The 26,928-nt window shown below is 41.4% G+C and overlaps 2 protein-coding genes across 27 annotated transcripts in view; one reads left to right on the top strand and one right to left on the bottom strand.

Moving 5' to 3' along the window:
- Positions 1 to 21,575, top strand: part of LOC102697294 (regulator of G-protein signaling 20-like) — a 148,938-nt gene extending 127,363 nt beyond the window's left edge. For 9 of the 16 annotated variants that reach the window (XM_069195470.1, XM_069195471.1, XM_069195472.1 and 6 more), the window contains 6 exons: positions 3,102 to 3,209; positions 10,795 to 10,923; positions 15,137 to 15,307; positions 16,261 to 16,353; positions 17,458 to 17,692; positions 19,361 to 20,802. In XM_069195470.1, the coding sequence (XP_069051571.1) occupies positions 15,177 to 15,307; positions 16,261 to 16,353; positions 17,458 to 17,692; positions 19,361 to 19,555 (654 nt within the window). In that variant the 5' untranslated portion in view covers positions 3,102 to 3,209; positions 10,795 to 10,923; positions 15,137 to 15,176 and the 3' untranslated portion in view covers positions 19,556 to 20,802. Of the gene's footprint in view, positions 1 to 3,101; positions 3,210 to 6,392; positions 7,274 to 7,668; positions 7,841 to 10,794; positions 10,974 to 13,206; positions 13,348 to 13,995; positions 14,384 to 15,136; positions 15,308 to 16,260; positions 16,354 to 17,457; positions 17,693 to 19,360; positions 20,803 to 21,254 lie in introns of those variants that run through there. The other 7 variants (XR_011191013.1, XR_011191012.1, XM_069195473.1 and 4 more) reach the window with 7 other exon arrangements.
- A 673-nt stretch (positions 21,576 to 22,248) lies between these two features.
- tcea3 (transcription elongation factor A (SII), 3) overlaps positions 22,249 to 26,928 on the bottom strand; it is a 77,427-nt gene continuing 72,747 nt past the window's right edge. For all 11 annotated transcript variants that reach the window (XM_069195458.1, XM_069195459.1, XM_069195464.1 and 8 more), the window contains 3 exons: positions 26,229 to 26,375; positions 25,440 to 25,511; positions 22,249 to 24,566 (listed from right to left, as the gene is read on the bottom strand). In XM_069195458.1, the coding sequence (XP_069051559.1) occupies positions 24,558 to 24,566; positions 25,440 to 25,511; positions 26,229 to 26,375 (228 nt within the window). In that variant the 3' untranslated portion in view covers positions 22,249 to 24,557. The remainder of the gene's footprint in view (positions 24,567 to 25,439; positions 25,512 to 26,228; positions 26,376 to 26,928) is intronic.

A 26,928-nucleotide genomic window follows, 5' to 3' on the forward strand; every position in this document is an offset into this window, starting at 1 on the left:
AAAAGCAGGATCCTTCAAAAACCAAAAAACATGTTTATTTTTAGGAACAAGTAAAGGTTTATTCCCTGCTGAAAAGAGAAGAAAAGAAACACAACGTTTCGGCTTTGGAACCTGACACCAGAAGAAGGCTTCACTGCCAAAATGTTGTGTTTCTTTTCTTTTCAGCACAGGAATACACCTTTACTTGTTCCTTTGCAGCCTACGCATGCTGATGCAGCTCCCTACGTGTTTACTTTTATTCGTCTGTCCGAACTTGACAAAAGGCAAACATCACTTGATAAGGAAAAGCTAGCTCAGCTTCTTTTATAAAACATAACATTGGGGTTTGATAACTTGAAGCTTTTGACAGAAATGGCCTCCAGGGGTCTGTAGTGTAAGTGAGAACTACAGTGTACAGAAAAATCTCCTGTGTGCTCTCAGTTTACCTGGTGTTTGTGTGCAATGCTTATCCTTCTAGTTAATTTCATTAACCTTTTGGAGAGCAGTGATTAATAGCAAACATAATTAATAAATTGCCAACTCCGCACTTGTTTTACACTGTATTCAGGCTGATCAATAGTCTGGGGACTGGTTTCCTCAGCCTCGTAATTGAAAACAGAAGCTAAGGAGCTCAATCTCTGCAGACCTTAAAATGTAGCAGATATGATTCAGTGAGGAGCTGCGTCTCACCACCACTCAACATTTCAGCCCTGACTAGCACAGACAGGCTTGTTTGAAGTTGCCCCCTTTATTTCTGGTTCCGTTCTGCCGTGTGGTAACATACAGTATGCTGCTGCGAGATTAGTGCTCACTGCACCTGACAGCTCCCGAGACATTTTCTCAAGAGGCTCTTGGAATCTGAGTGGAAGCAGCTACATCACGTGGGAGCATGGTGTAGGCAGGCCTGAAGGCACACTCCTGAAGGCATTCATTGCATTCCTTGCATTGGACTGATTGCTGCTTTATTGCTTTCATATCTGTGTCCTGGCATTCTGTCCAGGTGTTACAGTACATACTGGACACCACTGTAGGAATTGTAGAACAAAATCTTTTTTGACTTTGGTATGCAAAGTTTAAATGAGGTCTGTCACACAGCATTAAGGGAGTATACCTATTAAGGGACAAGTAATAGGTTTATTCCATGCTGAAAAAAAGAAGAAAGAGAACACAACGTTTCGCCGTGGAGCTTTCTTCAGGTGTGAGAGAGACAGGGCAGTAGGCAAAGGTAAAGTAGCAGGAGAACAAAGGCTGGGAGGGAGGAGGAGTGAGAGGCGGGAGCAGGGGACAGACAGAGAGGCCAATCAAGAGGTGTGAAGTCAGAATGGGTGCAGAGTGGTGTGAAATGAAACTTCCGATACATTCTCCCTTCTCTTAACGACAGACTACTGTTCTTTTAAATTTTCTCCACTCATTGGAAGTTTCATTTCACACCTCTCTGCACCCATTCTGACTTCACACCTCTTGATTGGCCTCTCTGTCTGTCCCCTGCTCCCGCCTCTCACTCCTCCTCCCTCCCAGCCTTTGTTCTCCTGCTACTTTACCTTTGCCTACTGCCCTGTCTCTCTCACACCTGAAGAAGGCTCCACGGCCGAAACGTTGTGTTCTCTTTCTTCTTTTTTTCAGCATGGAATAAACCTATTACTTGTTCCTTTGCAGCCTACGCATGCTGACGCAGCTCCCCACCTGAACTACTACCTATTAAGGGATTTAGCAGTCATGGCTAGATGGAGAATCGTCACCGCAGTTGCTAAAATAGATGGAATTTTACTCACGTGTTTGAAAGGCTTAAATACACAAATTAAATATGATATGATGTTTTTTTTTGCCTTGCACTTACCTCTTATCGAATCATCCTCTTTAAAATTAGTTATTTATGGAGGGAAAAAAATGATGTGCTAGTTGAAGTAGTATGGAATCTGTTGCTGAGATTTTTTTGTCCACGGTATTGACAAGCTGCAGACAGCCGAGATGAAAGCATCAGTATCAATAAATGACAAGCGGTGTGTCTGAAATGCAAATGCTGAACACCGGTTTCAAAGGCAAGAGACGGCGGAGAAGGAAGTAAAGGGGTTCAGTAGAAGAAGATGAGGAAATGAGAAGTGGCACCAAGCTTGTGACAAAGTTAAAAAGGAATAAATCAACTTTTAGCCCCCTGCTTTAAGGCGTGAATTAAGCAAAAGAGGAATATTGAGAGAAACCTAAGGAAACACAGATCCTAAGAAAATGAATTGCTTTATAATGAATGAAAGAAAGGAATCAAGGAAGAGATTGCTTATGAGGAACAAAGAGTAGTTTAGCTAGGAGGCACAACGTTGATAATGTCTGCACTGAGGAACGTTTTGAAATTTTCAACATACCTAGAGCAGTCATTATGCAGATCATGGGACTCATTAATTTATTATCATTTAGCAATTAATTTATCCTTCTTATTTTGATAAGAACAGTAAAATCAGGCCATACAGATAAAAGCAAAAACAAAAAGATTTCCTTGGTGGATTTTACACACTTCTTTTTACATTTTGTATAATTGCATTCTTGTACTCTTGCATAACCAAACAGTCAAATACAGGCTCCACAGAATTCTGCAGGGATCTTAGTGTGGCAGGAATAATTCTTCTACTTCAGCATCAGAGTTCATTTCTTTCAGCTCTGTTATCATTTTGCTAGAGTGCCCTTTCCTCTGCAGCATCATTGTTCACTAATTTTGTTTTTGTTCCATTGTTCCCAGGGTAACGAAATATACGGACACATAATCAAAAAACATATTTTGTCCTAAAGCTTCTCAACATTTTTCTTGAATGTTAATGATGAACCTAAACTGTCTAGCTCTGATCTTGGGGAGACGATGCTCTGTTTTCCTTTCAGTTATTGCTTTCGAGAGTCTAAAGAGAAGCTGTTTCAATGCATCCTTTATCTAATGCTCACAGTGTAACACATAAGGTCTTGTAACGGGACTTCAGATTAACCTTCATTTGTACGTCTGTTTGTTTTTTATTTCATGGAAGAACTGCTCAAATCTACATCCGATGTGTGGATTGTTAATATTTTTTTTTGTTGTTCTTTGTTGACTTTTTCTGATCTTTAACTTTCATCTTTTTTTGTCTCTGTGATTCATCCTACAGGAACAGCATATGATCGCCATCTCTACACCTCCCCTGCAGGTTCTGCCATGGCCTGATGAAGATGCACAGGATTATGGGAAAGCCCTGTGCAGCATCTTTAAATTGAGGGTCAGTTGTACATTTTTCTCAATTCCGAAGGGAGCCATGTTTCTGGCAAGAAGGTACTGTGAAGTATTTCCACTGTCACTGAAACTGAACAAAACTGGACAACAATATTTCAGGAAAGTCATTACAGTGAAAACTAAACCACTCAAATTCATGTGGGACTCTTCATTATGCTCTCCAACTGCTGTGCAACTGCTGCAGTAATGTTATACTTTTAATAGCTCTAAAGTTTCAGTGAGTGTGTGCCCTCCTTCAGTTTAAAAGAGAACAATCCATTTTAAGTTACTTTCAGCTGTTTCAATTTTTTTCAAATGCTGCATTTGCCTACCTCAGCATTAACAAAAATACTACAGCTATCATTCAATACAACACCAGGGAACAGCAGGGACAGCTGAATAAATCTGAAAAGCAGCAATTGGCAATAATGGGGCGGGGGAGGAAATACATGTTAAAAAATGCAGTTTTAAAAAACTAGAAATGAAACAATGCACCATTTATATCTTATCATTGAAAATGAATTCTGCTAGCTGACTTAATTGTTTGAACCCAGCAATTAGAACTTTTCTCATCAGGTCTCAGAAGCTAAGCAATATTGGGCCTTGTCACTAGTGGGCTGGAGACACGTAAGGGAAATCTTCTGTTAAATGGTCTTGGTGTTGTAGATCAATAGAAGGCACTTTTCTGTCGGAAACCAGTTGTATAATGTGAAGAAGGATGAGAACACAAAATGGGCCACGTTTCAGAATTGTATGTATTGAGTGCACACAATCAGGCAAGATCTCTGTCTGTGTGCAAAGAAGCCTCCACGTTTACATTTCTCCTGGGCCCCTCTGTCTCAAAATGTCCTGTTCCAATACTGTGCATTTTGCTTGTTCTGTATGCTGCACCCCAAACTGGCTTCTTTTTACACTTTTTCTCAATAATTACTGATTTACTCTATCAGATGGCAAAATGTTTCTTGGCATCCTAAGTACAGGGCACTGCTGAGGAGCAAAGAATACAGGCATAAATGAGAAGCGGCTGGTGCTGATTGTAATTATGAAAGATTATGATGCTTCATGCATAATTTAAGAGTATGCAGAAGAGAGGAGGTCATTCTGCCTGTAAATAAATGTCTAAGTCTTTTTCGAAGGTCGTCTCTTCAGGTTCAGAGCTCCTTGTTTGTCATCTAGCAGCTGGTTGCCCAGGTTTACATTATAAGCTTTTTTAAATCTTGCAGTGCCTTTGAGAAAATGCAAAGAACACCACTGGTATTGATTTGCTACAAGTCTCCTTTGCAGTTGGTACAGTGTTGGCTAATCCTTCTATTTTAGTTTCTCATACAAACCAGACTAGTTTGCTACCTATGCCACAATCTAGATCACTGCTATAAATTGGGAAGAGCAATGGTCCAAATACAGATCCTTGTGGTACTCTTCCGAGTTGGCACATTCACCCCTACATTCAAATCGACAATTTTTCTACCCATTAACCCTTTATCAAGGTAAATGAAAACACTTCTTTCAGTGCCTACCACCTGCAATGTGGCAATTGATTTTTACATGGAACTTTATCAAAAGTCTGGTGAAAAATCTAAATAAACTGTATTCCCTGCATACCTCCTCTACAGATTTTTTAACCCCCCCACCCTCTGCTTTCTTGTTTTTTCTGCAAATCTCATGCTAGATGGTATCCATATCATTCGGCTGTAATCCATCATGCCCATACAGGTGTCCATGGATATGGGAAGGTTTGCACTCACTGAGAAAGCTGAAGCCTTCTTCAGCACTCCACATTCCCTGCTATGTGTTGGGTTTATGGATCAGCTTTTCCATTTTTTCACGTTTCTGTTGCTGCTAGGGTTCCCGAGAACACCATTGATTTAGTCCTGCTCTCCAGAATTTTTCAAGGCCTTTGAATTTGTTTCATACGGAATGAAAAGAGCATTGTTTGGTGCCGATACCATCTGTCCTCAAAAAAAGGTTGTCTTCACTTGTTAGGTGTCGGTCTATCTTTTGGGCAGTTAGCCAAATAATCATTTTTCATATTACCTGATCACATAAAACAAAAGTAATGCATTTTAAAGCTACACGACTGATCAACAGATGCTACGTTTTTGAATGGATTGAGCCTGGAGACTAACAGGTTTTTCCATGACAAACGTACAAAGGTTTAGAAAAAACACCTGACCTTCCAACAGGAGACAACTGTAAATATTTTTAAAATATATTTAAACACTTATGTTAGAAATAGAAATCTCTTAGAAATGTATAACTGTTAACTGAGTGTACCTACAAAATTCAGGCCTGCTTGGCAGCAGAGCAAGCCTTCAACACTGGGAAATGCATGAAATACAGGGATTGAGCTAATAATAATTCTCCTTCCTCTTCACCCTTCAGTAACCTTTACACCCAACAAAATTAGAAGTGAAGCACACAAAACTCTAATACACTCAGGAACCTGAGAAATGCTTACTCACTAACCACAGATTAAATTTCCTCACATACATTTCCCCGATATTGTAAATGATTAAAAAGATTTTTTAGTGCCGGTGAAATTTGTAAGGAAGATTATGCTACACCCTGTCATTCCTTTGACGTATAGCTCCAAAAGAGGGGGGGACATTTCATTTTTCACAGAGATTCGTTCACAGAACACAGTGAGGGATGGAGTGGCTGTCTGTTCTCTCAAAAGATGATGAAAAACTTTCCCGGTGTCTTGGTTTAGAAAGGTCCTGCCTTGTGGATGGCAGAGAGTGCTCTGGGTAGGAGGAAGTGTTCAGAAGTGTCTGTCCATTAAACCTGGATCTAAGGCACTGTAAAGATCAAAAAGAAGAGAGCAGCAGGCAGGTCTTCTAACTCTCCAGTAAATACTTCCACTTCAGAGACTCACATCAGACATGAAATAGCAAATTAAGTGTAAACTATCCCTGTCTGTGAAGAGCCAATCTATTGAATCTTTCTTCTGCGCAGTACATTCTGTTTGCTACAGTACTATTTTTCCTGTCTTGTGTTTTCAGCATAACTGCTCAAGACGTGTATGGCATGGGCATTATAATTATATAATAAGTATTCTATAGTTATTTATGAATGTTATTAATGTACAGGTTGCATAATTACATGGTAGTAAATTTGCAAGGTTTTCAGGAATCTAAAAATATGGCATTTCCCTTATTCATTGCAAAGTTTTTTTTTTTACTTGCTGGTTTGTTTATGATGTTTCATACTGTAGTTCATTGTAAAACAGATGTAAAAATGTAAAATTGCAAATGGCAGCAAAATATAAACCTGTTTACCTGTGCTTTAGGAGTTTAAAAAAAATAAATCACTGGTTAAGGACAGAATTAGACAAAGATAACACTTGTGAGAAAAAGCAAACTGAGGCAGATTTTTTACAGCAGATCAATTTGTTAGAACAATAGAATGCAAGCAAGGGCCCACATAATTTTTATCGTTAGATTCTCCAGTGAATATGAACAGAAGTGATTGTTAGGCACAATAAAGTGTGGTTTTCAACAGTTCTGCCTATGGAGGCTGCCAAGCAAGTCATCTGCTGTATTACTCTTGGCACAGTTGTGAATTTTTACATTTTTAGAGGCAACAGCAGGGTGGTATGGGGGTACACCTCGCAACACTGGGCCCTGGGTTCAATTCCTGGGTGCTATCTGCATGGAGTTTGTATGTTCTCCCCATACTTGCGTGGGTCTCCTCCAAGATCTCCGGAGATATGCTGGTAGGTTAACTGGCTTCTGGGGAAAATTGGTGCGAGTCTGTGTGCCCTGCGATGGACTGATGTCCCATCCAGGATGTGTCTCGCCGCCTTGCCCTCCTTGCTTCCTGGCTGCTCCGTGCCCCGATACTGGATGAGCAGATCAGTAAACGGATGGATGAAAGCTGAGATGGAAGGAAGCTTCTCCTGCCTGGTTCTTCAAGCACAGTGCTCAGATATCACCTCCTCTGGCACATGTGTCGACCTGCCTGCCACTTCCAGTGAAGGTGATTCACACTGTGTGCAAGAGGATAATATGGAGACCACAAGGAATGCACAGATGAAACAATTTGTGCAATTTCACAGGACAGGGCCCAATGGTAAAATAAACATGGAAATAATATAACACACAACAAATGCATATCGCTGCTCGGAAATGAATGAAGAGGCACACATTAGTATTTTGTAATTACTGTTTGGATCAAGCAAAGAATCTCCAAAAGAACATGTAGCCTTATATAGGGCTTTTATCCAGAAGAAATAATCCAGTCTGCATTATTTTCCAGATCCTTAATGCAGAAACAGCAGATTTTAATCATGTTCCCTTGTAAGAGCAGAATGTATAATTTGTAAAATTATCTCGGCAGACTGATGCATTTGTTTACTTAAGCTAGGGATGCCATAAAATGTGATAAGATTGAATTGAATGGATTATCTTTTCTGTGTTAACTCTCTTTTTGTAATCCTTTTTCTATTTGAACCACAATGAAAACAGATCATGAATACTTCTGTAGTCCAAAGGGGAGGCTGAGGCATAAGCAGAAAGCACGTAAGGTGCAAATACCGGATTAAAGCTGCAGGAAGAGAAGGAAAATAAATACATCCATCCATTCTCGCATTCGAGCTCTTGTGTGCGTTTGGGATCTGGAGTCTGGAAAAACAGTACTGTGAGTTAAGATTAAAGTTAAAGGCATTCTATGTGCAGGCTTACCGGCAAGCAGTAAAAATATTTCCATCTTCATCAAATATGTAAGATCTCTGTCAGCACATGGTGAGGCACCCACCTGCTCCCACTTCAGATGGATCAGCTGCCTGTCTGTGGAGGAAGTTGGTGCTCTAAGCTTTGGGCCCGAGGCTGACTCTTGGAGCTGTTCCAGTAGGAGGGAGAAGGGGGTTTTGTGATGGATAAGATGTAGAAAAGAGGAGATAAGAAAACAGGCCCATAAATGAGACCATCCATAAACCGTGGCATTTGAACCATTTAGGGCACTACCCGGCCATAGTCAGAGTGCATCTTTTTGTCATCATGTGAGAAAGAGTTGCCGTAGTTTGCAAAATCTTAATGGATCAAGTGAGGCCTCAGAGAAGTGATTGATCACAAGTGGGTAGGCGAAGATCAGAAGTATGCTTTCTCTGTCTCTCAGGCAGGCAGTGGAACTTGTCTGCTTTGTGCAAGTAGCCTCCACTCTATAAGTTTAAAACATGAAGAGCTGTCTCCTGTTCAGTTCAGGCTTCATTCACTGCTGAGGACTTCAGTCCCAGGCTTTTAAAAGCTGAGACTCTGTGGAATCCTGGATGTGCAGAGATGCCCTTGTAAAAACAGAAAAAGGAAAGTGAAATGCTTTATCCTCCTCTGTGTTTCTGCTATCTCCAAAGCAGCAATCACTGCAAGGTGGGATGAGCAATATCGATAATGTGCAAGGTTAAGATGGGGGTAAACACTGTTTCATATTCACCCAATTTCCACTGCCATCCACGACAGTTAGAGGAAGCACAGTGATGTACCTTTGGTGATAACAAATAATTATTCTGAAAATAAAACGGGGAAGGCCATAAATTATATAAGAAACAGACTGATAACAGCCTTTCCAATTAAAGGCACTGGCTTGCCTGTGCTCAGCAGTAACCATAGTGTCTCTGGTTAGAATAGTACATTTTGTTCCTGGTCATAGAGCCTTTGGAAAAGTGCAAATTAATGGCACAACATGAGTGGAATGACATAAGGGTACTAGTGATGTCCAGCATACACTGACAGCTTATATAGGTTTGAAGGCATAGAAAAAAATGGTCATTTTTATGTAATTTGAGATCATACGTTTTCTAAGTGTAATTATGATAGGACATTTCTAAACCATCATTTTACAGTATAATATCAGTTCACCTCTGCCAAACTCAATCGAAAAAAAACAATTATAGAAATGTGCTGAAAAACTGTCACTTGTGTGACCTGTCCTGTTCCTCTGTGAGAACCACAAAGATGATTTCAGGGATACCTGCTATTATGTCAATAAGATGACCCGTGCAATTAGTCGTAAAAATTGCAATACCAAATCAAATTTAAAATACCGTTAGGGGTCCAAATTGGTGGATCCAATTCATCTTCTCATAGCTAGAGGTGTGCTGTTCAAAGACGACTGCTTCAGATATCTAATTGGCCTTCTGTGATCCATACGAGGCAGGTACGCCGGCTGCACCCTGCTAGAACAGAGTGGATTTGAACCTCCCCAGGTTGCCCTTGACTTGCCTTGCAGCAGCCTGTATGGTTTCCGTGAGTAGGTGTAACACATACACATACTGCAGCAGACTCCCAGGAGTGCTCCATCCATCCCCTCTACGACCGTGACAAGGGCTTGGCTTTTTACTGCACTCACTTTGGCGCCTGTCTGAGCTGTGATGATGGAACCCTGGGAGGCTAGGATTAGGGATTAAGACAACATCTTGAATCCAGGGTGATAACCCACATGCAAGCAGCAGTGTAACCTGCATCAGCCTTCCATCTAATTGTAACGCTTATGGCCGACAGGTACTGTGTAAGAGCCAGCTTACCAGAGCAGGTGACGTCACCGCCCTTCCCTGTGATAGCAGGACTACAGCTACTGGGCTGTAGAGAGATCTCTCTTTAGCTCACCGGGCTGGTCCCTGTTGAGTGAAGCGGGAGTCCTGGGTTCAAGCCCCAGACGGTTTGGGGCCGACCTAATGCGGCAAGGGCGCCCGCCTGAACCCCCGTTGCGTTACATAATGCCTTAGCTGAGCCGTTGGCACCGGGGAGCCCACTATATCAGAAACAGTGGCTGTTGTAGAGACTGAGTATACTGTGTGTAACAGTATCTACATCCCTTCTCCGTCGGTACAGAGCTGTAGTAGTAAGCCCATCTGTTAATGAAGGAGTGTTTCTAAATTAAAAAAAAAACACCAAGACAATTTAAGATTTGTTTTCACCCTTCCTCTGCAGTAAATAAGATTCAATCAGAGTGCCAGAATTTGTGTTCTCAGTTAAATGTATACAATTGTGCAATCATTATCATTTTTTCTCAGATATAAAGTGCTTTGTTGTTTTAATGTTAATGTACACTTGGTGCAGATATTTGTTCTTATTTGAAAACCGTGTCTTTGTAAGAGTATATAAAGTAAAGAAAGTGCCTGGCACTGTGCTGATTTAATTAACCTATTTGTCACCCAGGCAGCAGAGATTTCCCTTCAATTGAGTGTTTTTTTAAGACTTCATGAAACATTAATGTAAGCAGTGGCCAACAATGGATTTAAAAAATATATATTTTCTCTTTTATCTGCTTTCTGCGAGAAGAACAATGATCTACACTCCTTAAATCAGAAGCACTGTGGGTTTATACTGTACATTAAACATTTAAGCAGTCACTTGTTTAAATGAAAATTTGGAATTGCTCTTTATCTGTTCTTGGTTGACTTTTAATTAGACTAGCAACTTACAGATGAACTGCTGTCAGTATTTTAAAAATATATTTCAATTTCCTTGCGTGCTCGATTAATTACAGGCATTTTAATGAGAAGAATTCAGAGCAGTGTAGTCATCCTTACAAGTTCGTTTGATTTGTTTTAATCCATCCATGGAAAATCCATTTTCTAACCTCTCTATCCATTGCAGGGCCATGAGTGAGCCAGTGCCTACCCCAGAAAGCCATGGGTGCAAGGAAGGACACACCTTTGATGGGATACCAGGCAGAGGACACGCACAGACACCAGACCCTCTTTCCAGAAACCAACCTGCATACCAGTATGTTTTAGACTGAGGAAACCAAAGCATCCAGACGAAACCCACATGCTGTAGGTAGCACCCCAGGAATTGAAGCTGGGGCCCCAGCACTTCTGAGCACTGTGCCACTGTAATTAAAGTTTACTGTAATTATTCTTTCTACATCCAAAGCTACATAAGCACCATCATAAGCTGTCTGTTGACTTCTTGAAGATGTAATAGTGTAATAGAAACGGAATGGAAAGTTATGCAAAAAGCAGACACACACAAGTGGCTTTGGCCTCAATTTGAAGGAGATGTGCAGACCAAGGAAACTACAAAGAAATCCGAATAAGAAAGAAGGTGTGTACTTGTAACCTTCTTTCCTTACCTTCCTGCAGAAGCAAATGAGGATTTCACCTCATGCTTCTTCAGCATTTACAAAACTGCATGGAATAGTGGAATTACATACATTTAGTAATTCTATAACATTTATAGCATCCTTGTTGAAGTACACCAAGTTAATGCACAGTATCAACATTTCAAGTTTTGTTAACAGACCAATCGTGATCAAAGGTTTCTCTTTTCTTAGCAACCTGTGTTGGGGGTCTTAGTCTGCCTAATGTATAGGGAGTAGGGATGACCGAATTCTCTGGGGGAGCCCATTACTGCTTGCTCTGAACACCCAAAAAAGCTTAGAAGGGCAAATTCTGAGTTTTAGATTTCTCTTTCATTAACTTGTTAGCAGCTGACATTTGCCCTCCCTCGTGATAGCTTTATTAAGCTGTTTGGTTTGTTATCTTGAGCCCAGAGTCGACATGGTGATTCCTCGCTATATTAGATAATATCTGAAATGTAATGTAATTTCCTTAAAAATCACAACAGCTCGGAGAAACACCCTGATGAATGTCCAGTTGCATAATTAAGACTACAGCATTCATTTTGTTAATATTCTTTCAAACTGGAAACTCAAGACAGAGGAGTCAATAAGGGAACCTCACAGAAAGGGGGTCAAAGTTATTACCGTACAGCAGACTAATTAATGGTAATATTAGGAGCAGTCTAGCTTTTTTACTGCCTCCATACAAAGATCTTCGCCTTCCCGTCAGATCAAGCACAACACATTTCTAAATTTGTTTATGGTAAACAGTGTACTGCACAGTATCACCTAATCATGGTACAAGTCAATACTCATAATGTTGATATCTCCAGTAATCCAGGCCATGCAGTTTACAGTTAGAAAATAGCTGCCTTCTAATAATATTATAGTGGAGCTGCTTAATGTGACTGACTGGGACCTATGTCATCCAAACCATTAGAATCTATGCACGTGTAAAGAGGGTCCTCTTATACTTGGAATCTCAAAATAATCTGCCTCACACACGGCAGATTACTGAAGAATTGAAACTTGTTCACTTGAAGAATTATTTTTATTTTTTGAAGAATGTACTCGGTTTAACTGGCGTATTGATTGTATTGCTACACCTGACACAGTAAAAATGTTACTGCAGTAGTGTTTGAAAGGCAAACCTGCTTTAAGAAGGGGAAGTGAAATTGAGCATTACAGAAAATAGACCGAAGCCTATGTAATAATGTAACTGCTAGTAAAATGTGATTATTCTTTGCATAATTTGGGTATTTGTCATTTATTTACATTTACAAACGTATTTTAATATTGATGACTTTAACAGTACTTGTTCAAGAGAAGAGAGTTCACAAGGAATTTTTTCTTTTCGTACAAAGTGATTCAATGTTACCATCTAGTGACCACAAGTAGAATTACGTTTTAAGTGTAATTATGAGATTTCGTGAGCTTTCCGTCAGATGTTCTTAATAATTTAGTGGCTTTTGTGGAAGGCGTTGACACGCAGGCAGAAATAACTATTCTGTTACTGGAATCGGATCTACTTTAATTGCACTGGAGGTTTCGTTTTGTTTTTTAAGTATGTATTTAAATAAGTTTTTTAGAAACCGATAAGTTATTTGACATTGGCACTTCTTCCATTCCACCAATTTGCAAAGGTCTTATACGGTACTAACACGTACTTCATCGTAGTGAGGAAAACATCTGGAAATTGCAACAGCAAAAAGTACTGCAGCCACAAATTGCTGGCATTTGCAGTTTTCCGTTGCTTGCATTTTCCATATAGCCTCTCGAAACATTAAATAATGTGTTCTTAAATGCAGAGCACTGATGCAAATGAAATGTTATGTAACTTGGTTCTTTTGTTAATAATTCCGTCAAGGTACAGGCAATTTATTTCAGAATAAATCAAGCGCTTGCTTCCGAAAAATCACATTGGCTCGGCGGTCGTCGTCAGAGCGCATGCGTGCTTTACCTTGACGCCAGTCATTCTTTCAAATAGAAGCACAAGGAGGTTTTTCTGTTTAAATCCAATAAACTATATCTTGTTTTTAAATGGCTTTAAATCCTGCAACACATCGCTGCGTTATGAGTTGATTATTGTAAGTATAGTGATTTTTTTAAAATTAATTATTCAGGGTCTACTGAATTTGACTCACTAGAGATTTCGAGTGGGATGCGCTATTTCACAAATGAGTGTACCGAATTCTGTAAGTAGGTGATATGTAATTTAATTTGTTGAATTCAGTCTATAATGAATACATTCAGTTTCATAATAATCTTTTTTTTAAATAACTAAAAGTCGCTTCCATCGGAAAGCAGCTGTCCTTCAAACCTAGCTAGTAACGAATGCTTATACAGATAGCATTTTTCGTTTCTTACTTGTCTTGTATTAACTTAATTATGTAATGCAGCAAACGAGAACATTGTTACTTATAAGGGTATCACATATAGAGCAGCTGTCAGTCCTTAGTAAGATGTGCCGTTAATTATTTTGAAGGTGCGGGTTAACAGGTAGCATAACTCCTTACTGCTCATCGGAAGGGCATTCATACTGATCAAATGCTGTTGCTGCACTATTGCATTACTTATTTTTCTTAATTGCAAAAATTATACCAATTTTACTTGATAAACAGCGTAAAACAAATCCTGAACAGCTGCTTGTCGCAGTGTCTTCCGTATCTTTTTTATACGTGTGTGTATGTCCAGTAAACCATTGAGTCTGGCGCGCGTCTTTAAAGAAGCACCTGACTCTTTAAGAATAATTCTTGAAAAGAGTAATCATAACCTGTTTTAGGATACAGATATGGTCATTAGTCATAAGTATTAGTTTGTTATTTTACCGATATTCAACAGATTTCTAACTGACGATTGGTTGCATCTGATGGTTGTTAACATTATGTCTGTCACGCCTGCCATGTTTATAGATGTTAATAGCACCACTCCTACTAATAGAAATATCTTCCACCTTCATGGTTGCAGGTTTTCTCGATAGGCTTGAGTTACATTTCCCGTGTCCTGCGATGGACTGGTGTCCCATCCAGGGTGTACTCTGCCTTGTGCCCGTTGCTTGCTGGGATAGGCTCCACCCCCCCGTGACCCTGAGTTAGATCAAGCAGAATGGATGGGTGCATCTAGGTATAGACAATTAGTTTTTATTTATTTTATCCTTGTCCTATTTTATCCATAAAGTGAGGTCTACAATCAGTACATGATGATAATAATTATAATAATTGCTTACACTTATATAGTGCTTTTCCGGACACTCCACTCAAAGCGCTTTACAGGTGATGCGACGGTAGCCATAGTGCACCAGAGCGCTCCCCACACACCAGCTCTCAGTGGGGAGGAGAGCAGAGTAATGAAGCCAATTCATAGATGGGGATTATTAGGAGGCCATGATTGGTAAGGGCCAATGGGAAATGTGGCCAGGACGCCGGGGTTACACCCCTACTCTTTTCGAGAAATGCCCTGGGATTTTTAATGACCACAGAGAGTCAGGACTGCGGTTTTACGTCTCATCCGAAGGACGGCGCCTTTTTACAGTATAGTGTCCCCGTCACTATAATGGGGCATTAGGACCCACATGGACCGCAGGGTGAGCGCCCCCTGCTGGCCCCACTAACACCTCTTCCAGCAGCAACCTTAGTTTTTCCCAGGAGGTCTCCCATCCAGGTACTGACCAGGCTCACACCTGCTGAGCTTCAGTGGGGCTGCCAGTTGTGAGATGCAGAGTGATATGGCTGCTGGCGTGATACCACTAATATAATCCTGGGTGTTTCGTTTCTGGACATCTACGAAGGCTTCACTAATGTATGGAAAGATATTATGGGGATCCGCCCCAGAATTTGTAAGGTTCTGGTGTACCCAGGAGTGTTGTGTGTGTTTCAGATGTCCAGGGCCAGAAGACACCTAGCCGCTCAGAGCTGCCATGAGGCGCCGGCTTTCTCACAAGGACTCCCGGGCCCTGCCCTCTTGTGACAGCAGCCCGGATTCCTCCCCCTGTGGCCGAGGAGCTCACCCCTGCTGCTTCTGCTGGTGCTGCTGCTGCAGCTGTTCCTGGTGAGACGCCGGAGCTCTGGGCTTTCTGTCACACGAGGGTGGTGGGGTAATAACAGGTCTTGCGCTGGCCAACCCAGGCGGAGCAGACCATGCCACGTGACCCTGTAAGATAAGCCAGGTTCCCAAGCCATTCCAGACCCTCCTTGAGTCAAACTGAGTGTCGACTGAGCCTCCTTTGGGAAGAGCTCATCTAGGCAAATGGCTGAAACGATAAAGTTGAGTTCATCCACCTAAACCACTGTAGATTCCATGGTGTGATCTCTAATGTCCTCTTTTACAGCACAGCTGGGTAATTATGACACCAGGAAACTCCCTCAGTTGTTCTGTTCCCCCTCATAAGGTTGAAGAGAATTCTAAAGCTTTGGCCTGGCTCTAGAATTGTACATTTTAATGCATGATCCATTCACGATACTCGACTGAAAGCATAGTATTCCACCTATAAGCAATGGTGCTTGGGTGCAATGGTAAAAAGCAATGGTGCTGGGGTAAATGAACACTGGGAAAAGGGTATTTATACCTGGAAGTGGCAGAAGGTTGACTCTGCAATCTCAGCCTTCATTGTAAATAGAATGTCTTTGATCATATGGAAGGAAATGGGTCTATTTACAGATAATTACAATGTTTGCGACAGGCTCTTACCATTTCAACCTCTTTGCAGTGAAATGGCCAAACATCAGGGTGGTTCTTATTATTACATATAATAATGTCCTCAAGTGGCTGATGTAAGGTCCAGTTTTTGTATCTGTTACCTTCACTGCACTTGACCTTTGCTTTAATCCTGCTTTCTGCCTTTCCCCTAATTAGGCACTAAATAGCCAAGCTGTTTGAAGAATGAATATTACATAGAGTTTCCATTTACTAAGTGGAAACTGCGCTCTAGTACACAGGCTGTCAGTGGACCCCAGTGATCGTCTGTGAAGGCCTGATATACAATCAGTTTCTCTGTCTGACAGCCTGACGGTGAGAAACAAAGACAAGGACATGTGCAGCAGCAGGAGAGCTTCCAATGTGTCAACGCTGGGGAGCCTGCAGAAGACCGAAGAGAGGTGCAGACCCACCCACAGTTAAAGTGCTGTGTCATTAACATGTGAAGCTGTAACAGGGCAGCTCTGTTTCTACAAGAACATGAGATGTCTTTAGAAAAGTGTCTTCCTTGGTGCTTAAGAGATACCAGTGTTAAACTCCATATCTTTTCCTTTGTTTTCCAATGGAGCTGTTTGCTTAGTTATTGCTGCATTCTTTTTGACAGTGTCAAGCGGTTTTACAGAATCACACTGCATATTAGAGTGCAGATATTGCTAAGCTCGTTGGCACCTTTTTGAACAGACAGGCATTGGTGAGGAGGGGTTAGAAACACCCCACATATGAAGATGAGATTTGGGTTTCTAAATAGCGACATGTTCAAAGTTAGAATCTTTCCTTTTTAAAGATCAGTTCTAATGGTCCTTGACTGGGTGCACACTTGTCAGGGGTTATCTTTTTAGAGGGAAAAATATAAATTCTAGGCTTCTGTTGCAGCTCTTTGCATGTGGACCCTTTATGTTTATTTGAGTCTTGTTATTCACTATCTTGGAGACAGGTAGCACTGTTATGTAACTTTCTGTTTTCCACATTGATAAAAAAGAGCCTTTTCAGAGCCTTTACGGATGTACCCATCCAACAGGTGGAACTGCTCAGACATTGGTGACTTTCAGAATAATCGCAGCGTCATTAGTTTTTTTGTTTCTTCGTTCTGAGGAAAAGTCAGTGTCAATAGCCTTGTAAAGAATAGTTTCTAAAAGTCATATTTGTAGTCTAACTTAGACTAGGTAGGTATCTGCGTCAGCATGCGTAGGCTGCAAAGGAACAAGTAATAGGTTTATTCCATGCTGAAAAAAGAAGAAAGAGGACACAACGTTTCGGCCGTGGAGCCTTCTTCAGGTGTCACACCTTCTTCTTATTTTCAGCGTGGAATAAACCTATTACTTGTTCCTAATTAGACTAGTTTAATGTTAGAGATCACTAGGACCCCATCCATGTCAAGGGAGAAGCCTATCCAAGGCACCCACAGGGTTCGACTATAAATTGAACCAGACTTTGCCAGATGTTTCCAGCTTGCAGAACCGGAAGAAGCCTGTTCCTCTGCTGTGAGTCCGCGTGTTTGTTCTCAGCGGAAGAGTGAGCCTGACGGAGGTGTCCTCCTGGGCCGTGTCCTTCAACACCCTCCTGGAGAGCCCCGCCGGCCGCGCCGTCTTCATGGAGTTCCTCCGCTCGGAGCACAGCGACGAGAACATGCTGTTCTGGCAGGCCTGCGAGGAGCTCAAGACGGTGACCCACAAGGCCACCATCGCCGAGAGGGTTAAGCAGATCTACCTGGACTACATCTCCATCCTGTCTCCCAAAGAGGTGAGCCAGAGCGGGTGGTGGCGCCGGAGCTGACCAACTGCTCCACACCATGCTCTCACGCGTATCCTGTGATACTCAACACCCTGACACTTCAGCAGCGCTTCCGAAAAGGACGTGATTTAACGTTACGGGCCACGTTTGAAAGAATGTTAACTGCTACGTTGGTACTGAAGCTTCAATGCGTGCTTGCTTTCAGTAGGATTTGCCTTAGATTTGACGATTTCGTTTTTTTCTCGTGAAAAAAGAAAATGGCGGCTCCGTACTTTATTTACTTCACTGCTGTCTTGCAAGGGGGTTGTGATTTGTATCGACTAGATTTTGGGTAATGGTTTTTGAAGGAACAAGTAAAGGTTTATTCCATGCAGAAAAGAGAAGAAAAGAAACACAACATTTCGGCTGTGGATCCTTCTTCGGGTGTGAAAAAGAAGGCTCCACAGCTGAAATGTTGTGTTTCTTTTCTTTTCAGCATGCAATAAACCTTTACTTGTTCCTTTGCAGCCTACACATGCTGAAGCAGCTACCTACAGTACTTTAATGCTTTTTAAATGCAGCTTTCAACTATCAAGACCCTTCTGTTATAAACAGTTATTGCAATATTATCATAATTTAAACTGCAGAAATATATAACTTATGATTTTTTCATTAAGACCTCTTTTATAAACTTGAGTTTTCAATGTGGGTATAGCCTGCCGGTCTGTGATTATGGTTTATGAACCAAAATGAGAGATTTTGGGTAGTATATTTTTAATAAAATATGTCAGACGGTAAGAAAACTCCCCTTTTCTATTCAAAAGGCCTGATGTGCTGTTTGTATTATTTTTTTCTCTGATTTTCTTTCTAGCAGGGAGCGCCAGTCAAGACGTTCTAGGAGAATGTCAATACCTATAGTTTTTGTGCATCAGTACTGTTTAGCTGATGTTTTTATTCAAGTATACACACATTCGATGAATTTAAAAATATTACCCGCGAAAAAATGAATTACGCCATCTTAAACAATTAGTATTTTAATAACTTTACTGAAAGGGGATCTGCAGTCCCAGTTTCTTAGACTGCTTATTAAAATCTCAGTAACAAAATTAATCAACTGATGTTATAGAAAAATGTTACCAATTTCCAATTAAGCACAAAACTTTGTGGAAGTACAGTAAGTCGCCATATTATTGCAAACGCAAATTGCAACGTGAAGCGGCTCTTCCTGCTCTCTAGTCACCGTAATGACTAATGTAATGAGATCTGTGTGTGAATAAGTAAGGGTTGTGCAGCAGACATTTCATCGCAGACATGTTCCAGTGTGATCTGCATGCAATGTATTCACAGGCCATGTTGTTGCCTCATTCTGAATCGCAGAACATGGCACGGTGTATACCTAGAAATTTTGTCTATTTTGTGATAGAAATTGGAGGTCATACCAAGCTTCTATTGTGGTGCTGATTCTTTCTAACCCCCAAACTTAAAAATAGCATTGCAGTTCCCCTTTAACATGATGACTACAATAAGAGTATGGCCCAGAAGTGACTAAAATACTACATTTTGGCCTAGCTTCATTCAAAGTTTCCTACTGGAAGAGGCAGGGTTACCCACACATGGTCCATAGTAACTGAAATAGCCTCTCTGTGATATCTCTTCCACACTCCCATATGTTCTTGTGATTGTCGTGTATTGTTACAGGTCAGCATTGATGCCACTGTCCGCGAGACCATCAACAGGAACATGTCGGCACCCACAGCCTATGTTTTCAACGATGCCCAAGCACAGATCTATGCACTGATGCACAGAGACTCTTACCCCAGGTTCCTCAACTCTCCCCTCTACCAGTCTCTCCTCCGGAGCCTGGGACCTGCTCACCCTGTGGCTGAGTGCTAGGAGGCAGCAGATGACACCCTCCACCTTCCACAGTTCCTCCTCAGCTGCTGGGATTCCACTCCTATATGGCGCTGATGATCTCTGGTGCTCAGATTTTGTGACACACAGTTTGTCATGAATTACACCTCAGAATTTTCTCTGCTCGAGCTGTACTTGAGTTTTTTTTTTCCAGTGGGGGGTCCTCTGGGTTTACTGGGGGCAAGAAATACTGACAGTGTTGTACCAGTAAGTTGTGTACCCACAGAAAACAGGAGGGCAAAGATATGACGTCCAAATCGTAAAGCCATCACAATGCCTTACACAGATGGAAAGATGCGTCTGTTGACAGGACATGTAGTGTTGTATTGAAAGCTTTAGGTTTGGATAAAGAGGCTGTACTGAATTAATCTTTTAAACATGGCTTTGCACCATAGGCTGATTTACTTATACAGTGCCAGGTTGGTGTGGTGGCACACTTGGGTTAATGATATAGGGACTGCAACAAAAGATGGATATTCTGATACTGTCTTTTTCTAACAAAATTCATTGGAAGATGCTAAGACTTTCATTTACTATTGTGTGTCGAAAAGACCTGATGCCTTACGTTTGCATTGCTGGGTGGTCCTTAGTGATCATGCGTCTTTCATCCATAGATTTGACTTATATTGATTGACGTGGCGTTGTTTACATAAGGTTGCTGTGTCAAAAGAGAGACTGTAAAATGAGACACAGATTTGTCATTTCTTTTAGTTACCAATGACACTTTTCTGGAACCCTCTTCACCTCTACTGTGTCCACTGTGTCCACTACTGTGTCTGTGCCCTGAGAGTAATGCTGTCGCTTGGTATCTGCATTGGCCTTTCATTCAAGCTTGTGTGCGCTTCTCTTTCTTTCCGAAGGAACAACTAAACTCCTCTTTGAAAAGAAACTCCATCTCCGGCAGGACTGAATTTCAGTGTACAGTCACTTTAGCACTCTTCAGGCAGAGCACTCATTTTTGAGAGGAAAAAAGTTAATGCGCTTGATTTGATCATTCTTTCTGTGGAAGTGGGGGGGATTGTGAACATTACCAAGGGAAAAATCGTTTCCTTGTTTCCTTTTGTTTTAAAGACGTCCTCGTTGAGGAGGAGCTTGGCATATTTCCTGAAAGGAGTGAGCCGTGAAATCCAAGGTACTGCCACACATTAATTCCTATGAAAACAGAAAGGCTTTGAATGGCTTGTTTGGTGACAGTCTTTGTCACAGTGAAATAAAATCTTTCAAACCTCCTTCTTCTGCCGGCACTTTTCTGCTGTGATTTCCAGCTCACATTCTACATTTTATTTCTGCTCCCACTGAATAGATTTCCTCAATTAGTTGAAATCTGAATAGATTAAATATTTTATTTTACTGGGCATCCTTGTATGATGTGCACCATCTCAAAGCAATTACAATAACCCAACACGTTTTGTTCTTTAGGTCTTTCTTGATTTGGCAGCCGATGTTTGTTCTGCAGATTGACATAGCTAGGACCCAAGATGGTTTAGGATCCTCCAAAATACGCTTAAATGGCCGTTTGAGGAGAAACCTTTCATATTCTCACTCAGCGGTCATTCCTTTGTCAAATCATTACACTCTGACAGATTCTGAAAAGAATGATGTATCATGGAGGCTTCCTGGAATGCCTTCTAGAGAAATGACACAGAGGACAAAATACAGAATAAATTTATTCTTTCACTAGGTAAGAGACCTTCTTTCAAACAGCACAGTCTCCAATACAGAAGCCCTTCACATGGCACAGCTCACTAATGGCATAGACACTGGATTATTCACAGGTAGGAAATACTTCTAAAGACAAAAGTAACTTCTGATAAAGCAACACCAAAAGAATTTTGTTCACTTAGAAGCTCTTTTTCTGTGGCTTTGCTTGGTATTTTTTTGATCGTCCCTTTTGAGCCTTTGTACTGTAGAATTAGTATTTAATTGTGTTGTGGAGTGTATGGTATAATTGCCACAATATATTATCTCAGCTATGCAGCCCTGTATCAGTCACCAGGCTGCCTCCGGGTCTGTTCGAGTATGATAAGAATTGACTTTGTAACAACAACAGTAATTGATTTGCTCCTAAGAAGCTGTCAAGAGATGGAATGATCGATTTAAAAGAACAGGAGGAAAACCACCTGAGACGGAAACAGACCACCCTGTCATGTACTATGAGGCTGTACTGTATAAAAAATGTTAGAAGATGTAGCAGTTTGTTCTCGGGGACAGACCCAATTTGTGTATTGGGTTTAACAAAGCTTAATCTGTGCAAGGCTGTCTCCTGTTGTTCTGGTAAAGGATTGCCCACAGGTTAAAGTTCATCTTCCCTCTCCCATCTCTTCTAGACAACTACTTTAAAAGACTAGATGGTACTCTATACTACATGTTAAGAGTTAAATATTCTTTTGCTTTTGAACAGATATTTTTGGAATCATTTTCAGTTTAGATTTGTTTTAATTTAGGGACAGGATACAGTAGTTCTCTTTGCAGCTCTGGTAAGTGGTGCCTATTGTACAGCTATAACATGTCATTGCCCTAGAAACCCGAATCATCAGACCAGCCTACAATATTTTCAACACATTTTCTCGCCCCACTGTGTTAGCTGTGTGTTTTTCACTCTTCCTCCAAATTCTCAGCCTCCATTCATATCAGTGGCTTTGGGAAAAGCAAAAATAAGACAGGGACTCTGTATAGAGATTCTGTGCTCATCCTGTGTTGAGTTTGTGGTACAGAGACTCTTTTTAATGCTGTTTATTTTATTATATACAATTGTGTGTTAAAAAAAATACAACAGCACACATAGCATACATTAGAAACACCTTAACATTGAACTGGACAACAAGCATGGCCCTTCTCTGCAAGATATAACTACATTCAGGGAGAGCAGCAGTGATGAAATATTTCATATTTGTATTTTTCTTATTTATTATATGAAAAATTTAGATGACTCATACAGGTGATATTAACAATCAGAGTAGTTCATGATGGAATTCAGACCTTGGACGATTATGGAGATTGATTTTACTAACAGCATGCATTAAAGCAATAGGCTTAGCAACAGGCATACCGAAGAAGGCCGATAACAGTGCCCTCATAGATGCTGGAAACTGGAAATCTTTTCTAAAACATTTCAGCCACCATTGTATCGTGTAGCTGCAACTAGTAACTTTGACCTTGGACTTCTGAAACTGTTTTCAATGGTAAATTGATTTATTTAAATTTTTTTAGCGTTTTAAGTGGCTTCAAAAGACCATTTGCTTCATGAAGCACACAGTAATAGGGGGTCACATGACCAGTAGCAGCAGCCTACACACACTTGCACCGCAGGGGTAGCAGCACGTTTTTTTTTTAGTCTCCATTCCCCAAAGCAAAGGAAAGACAGGGACCCGACAGTCACCCTGTATTAAGTTTGTGATACAGATCCTGTTTTTTAATGCTGCTTTGGCATTACTTTATTATACACAATATTGTCTTAAGAACACAACAGCACATGTAGGATGCACTGGAAACACTTTCACATGGACGAAGGGCAAGAGCATGGTGGTGTCTGCAGAATCTAACTGCACTCAGGGAGTGCAGCAGAGTGATGGTAGTTTTCAAGTATTTTTCTTATATTTAGGAGATTAAAAATTTCAATGACTCATCATACAGTTGATATTCAGTAATTCACAATGGAATTCTGACCTTGAACGATAACTGAGATCGACTTTTTTCCTAACAACAGCATGCATTAAAGCAACAGGTTCAGCAGCAGGCATACTGAGTGAGGCTAAGAACACTGCTTTCACACGTGCTGAAAGCTGGAAATAAAATGTTTTTCACATTCCTGCCACCTGCAGAAGTGGCTGCAGAGGTGCCGTGACTTCTGGGATGTGTGGCAGCAGGGGTCACACAATTTCCTATTTTGTAAATAGGTATTTGTAAATTTGTATGTTAAGCTTTCTCCTGAAGGATACCTGATGCCTCTCCGGCATGTCTCTGTTTCCTATGGCTCACACCTGGACTGTAGCCATAAAAAAAACAAGAGTACCAGCCTGCCCTGTTGCATTTTCATCTCTGGACAGCAAGCCTGTCCTATAATAGTTCATTTTAACAGTTCAACACCCTGATTTTCTTTTTTTACAGAAACAAACTTCATCTCTTATTTCACTGGTGGTATTCTCCTCTGGCATGCCCCTTGACCCTATCCTGAAAACAGCCTGAGGGATAAAATTGCTTTGGCTCTCTGGTCTCTAGAAACAGCTCCGTTGCCAGTTAAGGCATGTGGGCCAATACTAACAATGACAAGAGCTCATTAATAAGCATGAACATTTCTGCTTCAGTGCCAGCCACTCTCGCAGCACTTTGGCTTACAAACAGAACATGGCAGAAGGGGGGAACCTTTACTCTGCCATTAGTGACAGTCACCTGCTCCATTTGCAAGCACCCTTCGCCAGCTGACTCACATCGTGAGGGGGGCAGATACTGAACAGGCTCTATGTCCTGTTCGATGGCAACCCAGGTTGGGCTGAGGTCCGTCTCCTGTGGGTGCTAAGTGGAGCTCTTGAGCTCCTAAAATTATCTTGTTTTTCTCATGGGGGCAACTCCAAAACACTGTTGGACAAGGGAAATCCCAAAGAAGTAGAATGTAAAAGGCTTTAAAATGGCTGTAGTAATCCTTACAGTGGGAAAATAGCATTAACGGCTTTAGATATGTGATGCAACACAGGAAAATTATGACTATTCTTCTAAGCCCCCAGAGCCTATTCAGTAATTTTGAGAAATTACTGTGCCCTGGAGCTTTTTACAGAACATTACTCCCTGAAATTAGCTACAGATTTCAGACCCTTTCAAATTACATGCAAAAAAAAATCTTTTAAAAAAATCAAATATAAATTAAAAGTACTATACAGCAGTCTAGCCATGTTAATCACTGATTGATGTTCTTTGATATGTACAAAGTGGAAATGATCTGTTGAAATCCTTGGGATTTTGCAGTCTCTGTCAGCCGTGAGGTTTCTGTTCAGCAGAACTGCAAGACAGAAAAAAAAATCAGTGACTCGGTGTGCTACCGCTAATGCTAGAGCTTTATGAAGAAACCCCCCAAAAACGTAGTCAATACCATCCGACTAGTTAACTAAAGACAGCCTTTGTTGCACATACAGTACTGCTCAAAAACAAATGTATAATGCTGAACTGAATGATGAAGTTCAACTACTGTACATATTTACCTGTTACACTGTTTTGCATAGGATCAGAATCTCTGAGGCGTCTCCTGAGTGCTAGAGCCAGTAAAAGGTGTTTGCAAGAGCACAGTGATCGGGGCTCAGGTCTGGGTCAAGTCACTAGACATCTCTTGATTGGAATTTACAAAATGGTGGCGGATTTGGCTAAGGGATGCCTAGGGTAGGGCAGGATTAGTCCGCTAAGGCTCGCTCGACTCTCAGTGACCCCTGCTGCCTCTGGGGTGCCAGCAGGCATGCGGTTCCTCTCCTCCGGTGTGGCACTGCGCTGCCTGTAAAGAGTCTGGCTACACTTCTCATTCTCCCCCTCGTTGCCATGGGTGCAGGTGTGAGCTCAGACATGCAAAACACACCTTTGGCTATTCCAAATGGGGTGAACATCAATGTCATTTGTGATTCTTAAGTTCATTTTTTAATTGTTATACTTCTAATTAAGACATGTCTATCAGCTTTCAGTAGACCACCAATCCATCTCAATCCAAGCTGGACTTTCATATACATCATACTTAAGATGCACAATTACTGGTCTTTTACTTTTCTCTTATTTGGTTAGTATTCTGGATCAACAACTTCATATTTTGTCACAGCCAGGGCTCTGGGTCTGGGCCTGCTCTCTCACTGTGTTTTCTGAGGCTAGCTGATCATGTCCCACACTTACTTACCTTCCAGCGGTTTCCACACTCGTTGCACAGCACAAAGGTGGTCATGGGCTCATCGGCACTGCGAGTCTGCACCTTCACCCACAGAGAAGATGACTCTTGTTAAAACATGCGCCCACTACTCATTCACTAGCATTACACTCAGGACACGGTGACTCTTCTATATGAGTAAACAGAAAGTTCAACACAGACACAGAAACATTGCTATTTATATATGGTTTTTGATGAAAAAGGAAAATTCACTGTCACCGTGGTCAAGAGACAGAAACGATGCATTAGCACTGGCAGTAGTCAACACGGATGGGCTTTTACACACGTTCGACTTGACAAGGCCCTGGGGTTTCAGGCTACAGCTTCACCCCATGGACACTATTCCACTAGCAATGGACACCCAAGAATTAAGCGTGCTGAAAATATTTATTGAGTGTTTTAGTCATAGTAAATTTGGCGTACCACACTTGGCTGAGGGCCAACCTCCTAGCTGTAGGACCAAGAGGCTGGGACTCCCATGTGGGGTGAGAAGTGACCAAAGATTGAGGCAGCTGCAAAGACTGTGATGGGGTGGAGGAGGGGTGCAAAGGAGAAATGCGAAGATGTGAAGGGGCTTACCTACAGTATTTATAGTTTTTATTTTAACTAAGGGAAATGATGTCAGGAATGGTTACAGTTTTGGACAGCTGATACCAACAGAGCTCGGCTACTGATATGCCACCTGAACTTTCACTGTGAACACCACAGCCGGTGGCTTGTAGGCAGTGTTTCTGGCAGCCCCGAGCCTCTCAGGGGACTAACCTGATTGTAGGTACAGTTCTTCTTCCTGCACTTGGCGCACTGGAAGAGGTCCGTGGCGGTGCCTCCGGTCTTGGCCATCTGGTGCTCTCGAATGGCCTCCTGGGTCAGAACGTTGCGCAGCTGCTTCAGCTCATCGCTGGCCATTTCCTTCACGGAAAGACAGAGACGGGAGAAGATACCCCCCCACAGAACCAGCTTCAGACCTTGCTGAAAAACAGCCCGGCCCTCGTAGGTGAAGTTCTGAAATTCTACAGCACAGCTGCTGTCTGCGATCCAGCTAATCGAAGCAGGTACAGGCCAAGATGAGAACTAGTACTTTTCTATTTACAGTAACTGGCACACAATGGAGGATAGGCACTATATAGTAAGAAAAAAATCCTTCTTCCACAAAATCAAAGGATCCATCAGTCAATTTATTGCAGCAAAAAGAAATTGCAAAAATGTGCCACAGCTACTATTAGCTATGCAATCTACAAACAGCAGATATATAACAGCTTTATACTGTATATAAAAAGCATTTCATTTTCAGTAACAGAGTATCTTTTATGTTGAATGTAAAAGAAGAATGTGTTTGAGTGGATGGGTAGCAAACATCACACACGGATTGTAGAGAAGCAGCAGGAAACACATTGAGCACAAGACTCACATTAAGATCCTATGAATTATGCAGTTCTGAGCAGTAAGGACAAAAATTGTGAAA

The sequence above is a fragment of the Lepisosteus oculatus genome, chromosome 11, assembly GCF_040954835.1.
Source record: "Lepisosteus oculatus isolate fLepOcu1 chromosome 11, fLepOcu1.hap2, whole genome shotgun sequence".
NCBI lineage: Eukaryota > Metazoa > Chordata > Actinopteri > Semionotiformes > Lepisosteidae > Lepisosteus > Lepisosteus oculatus.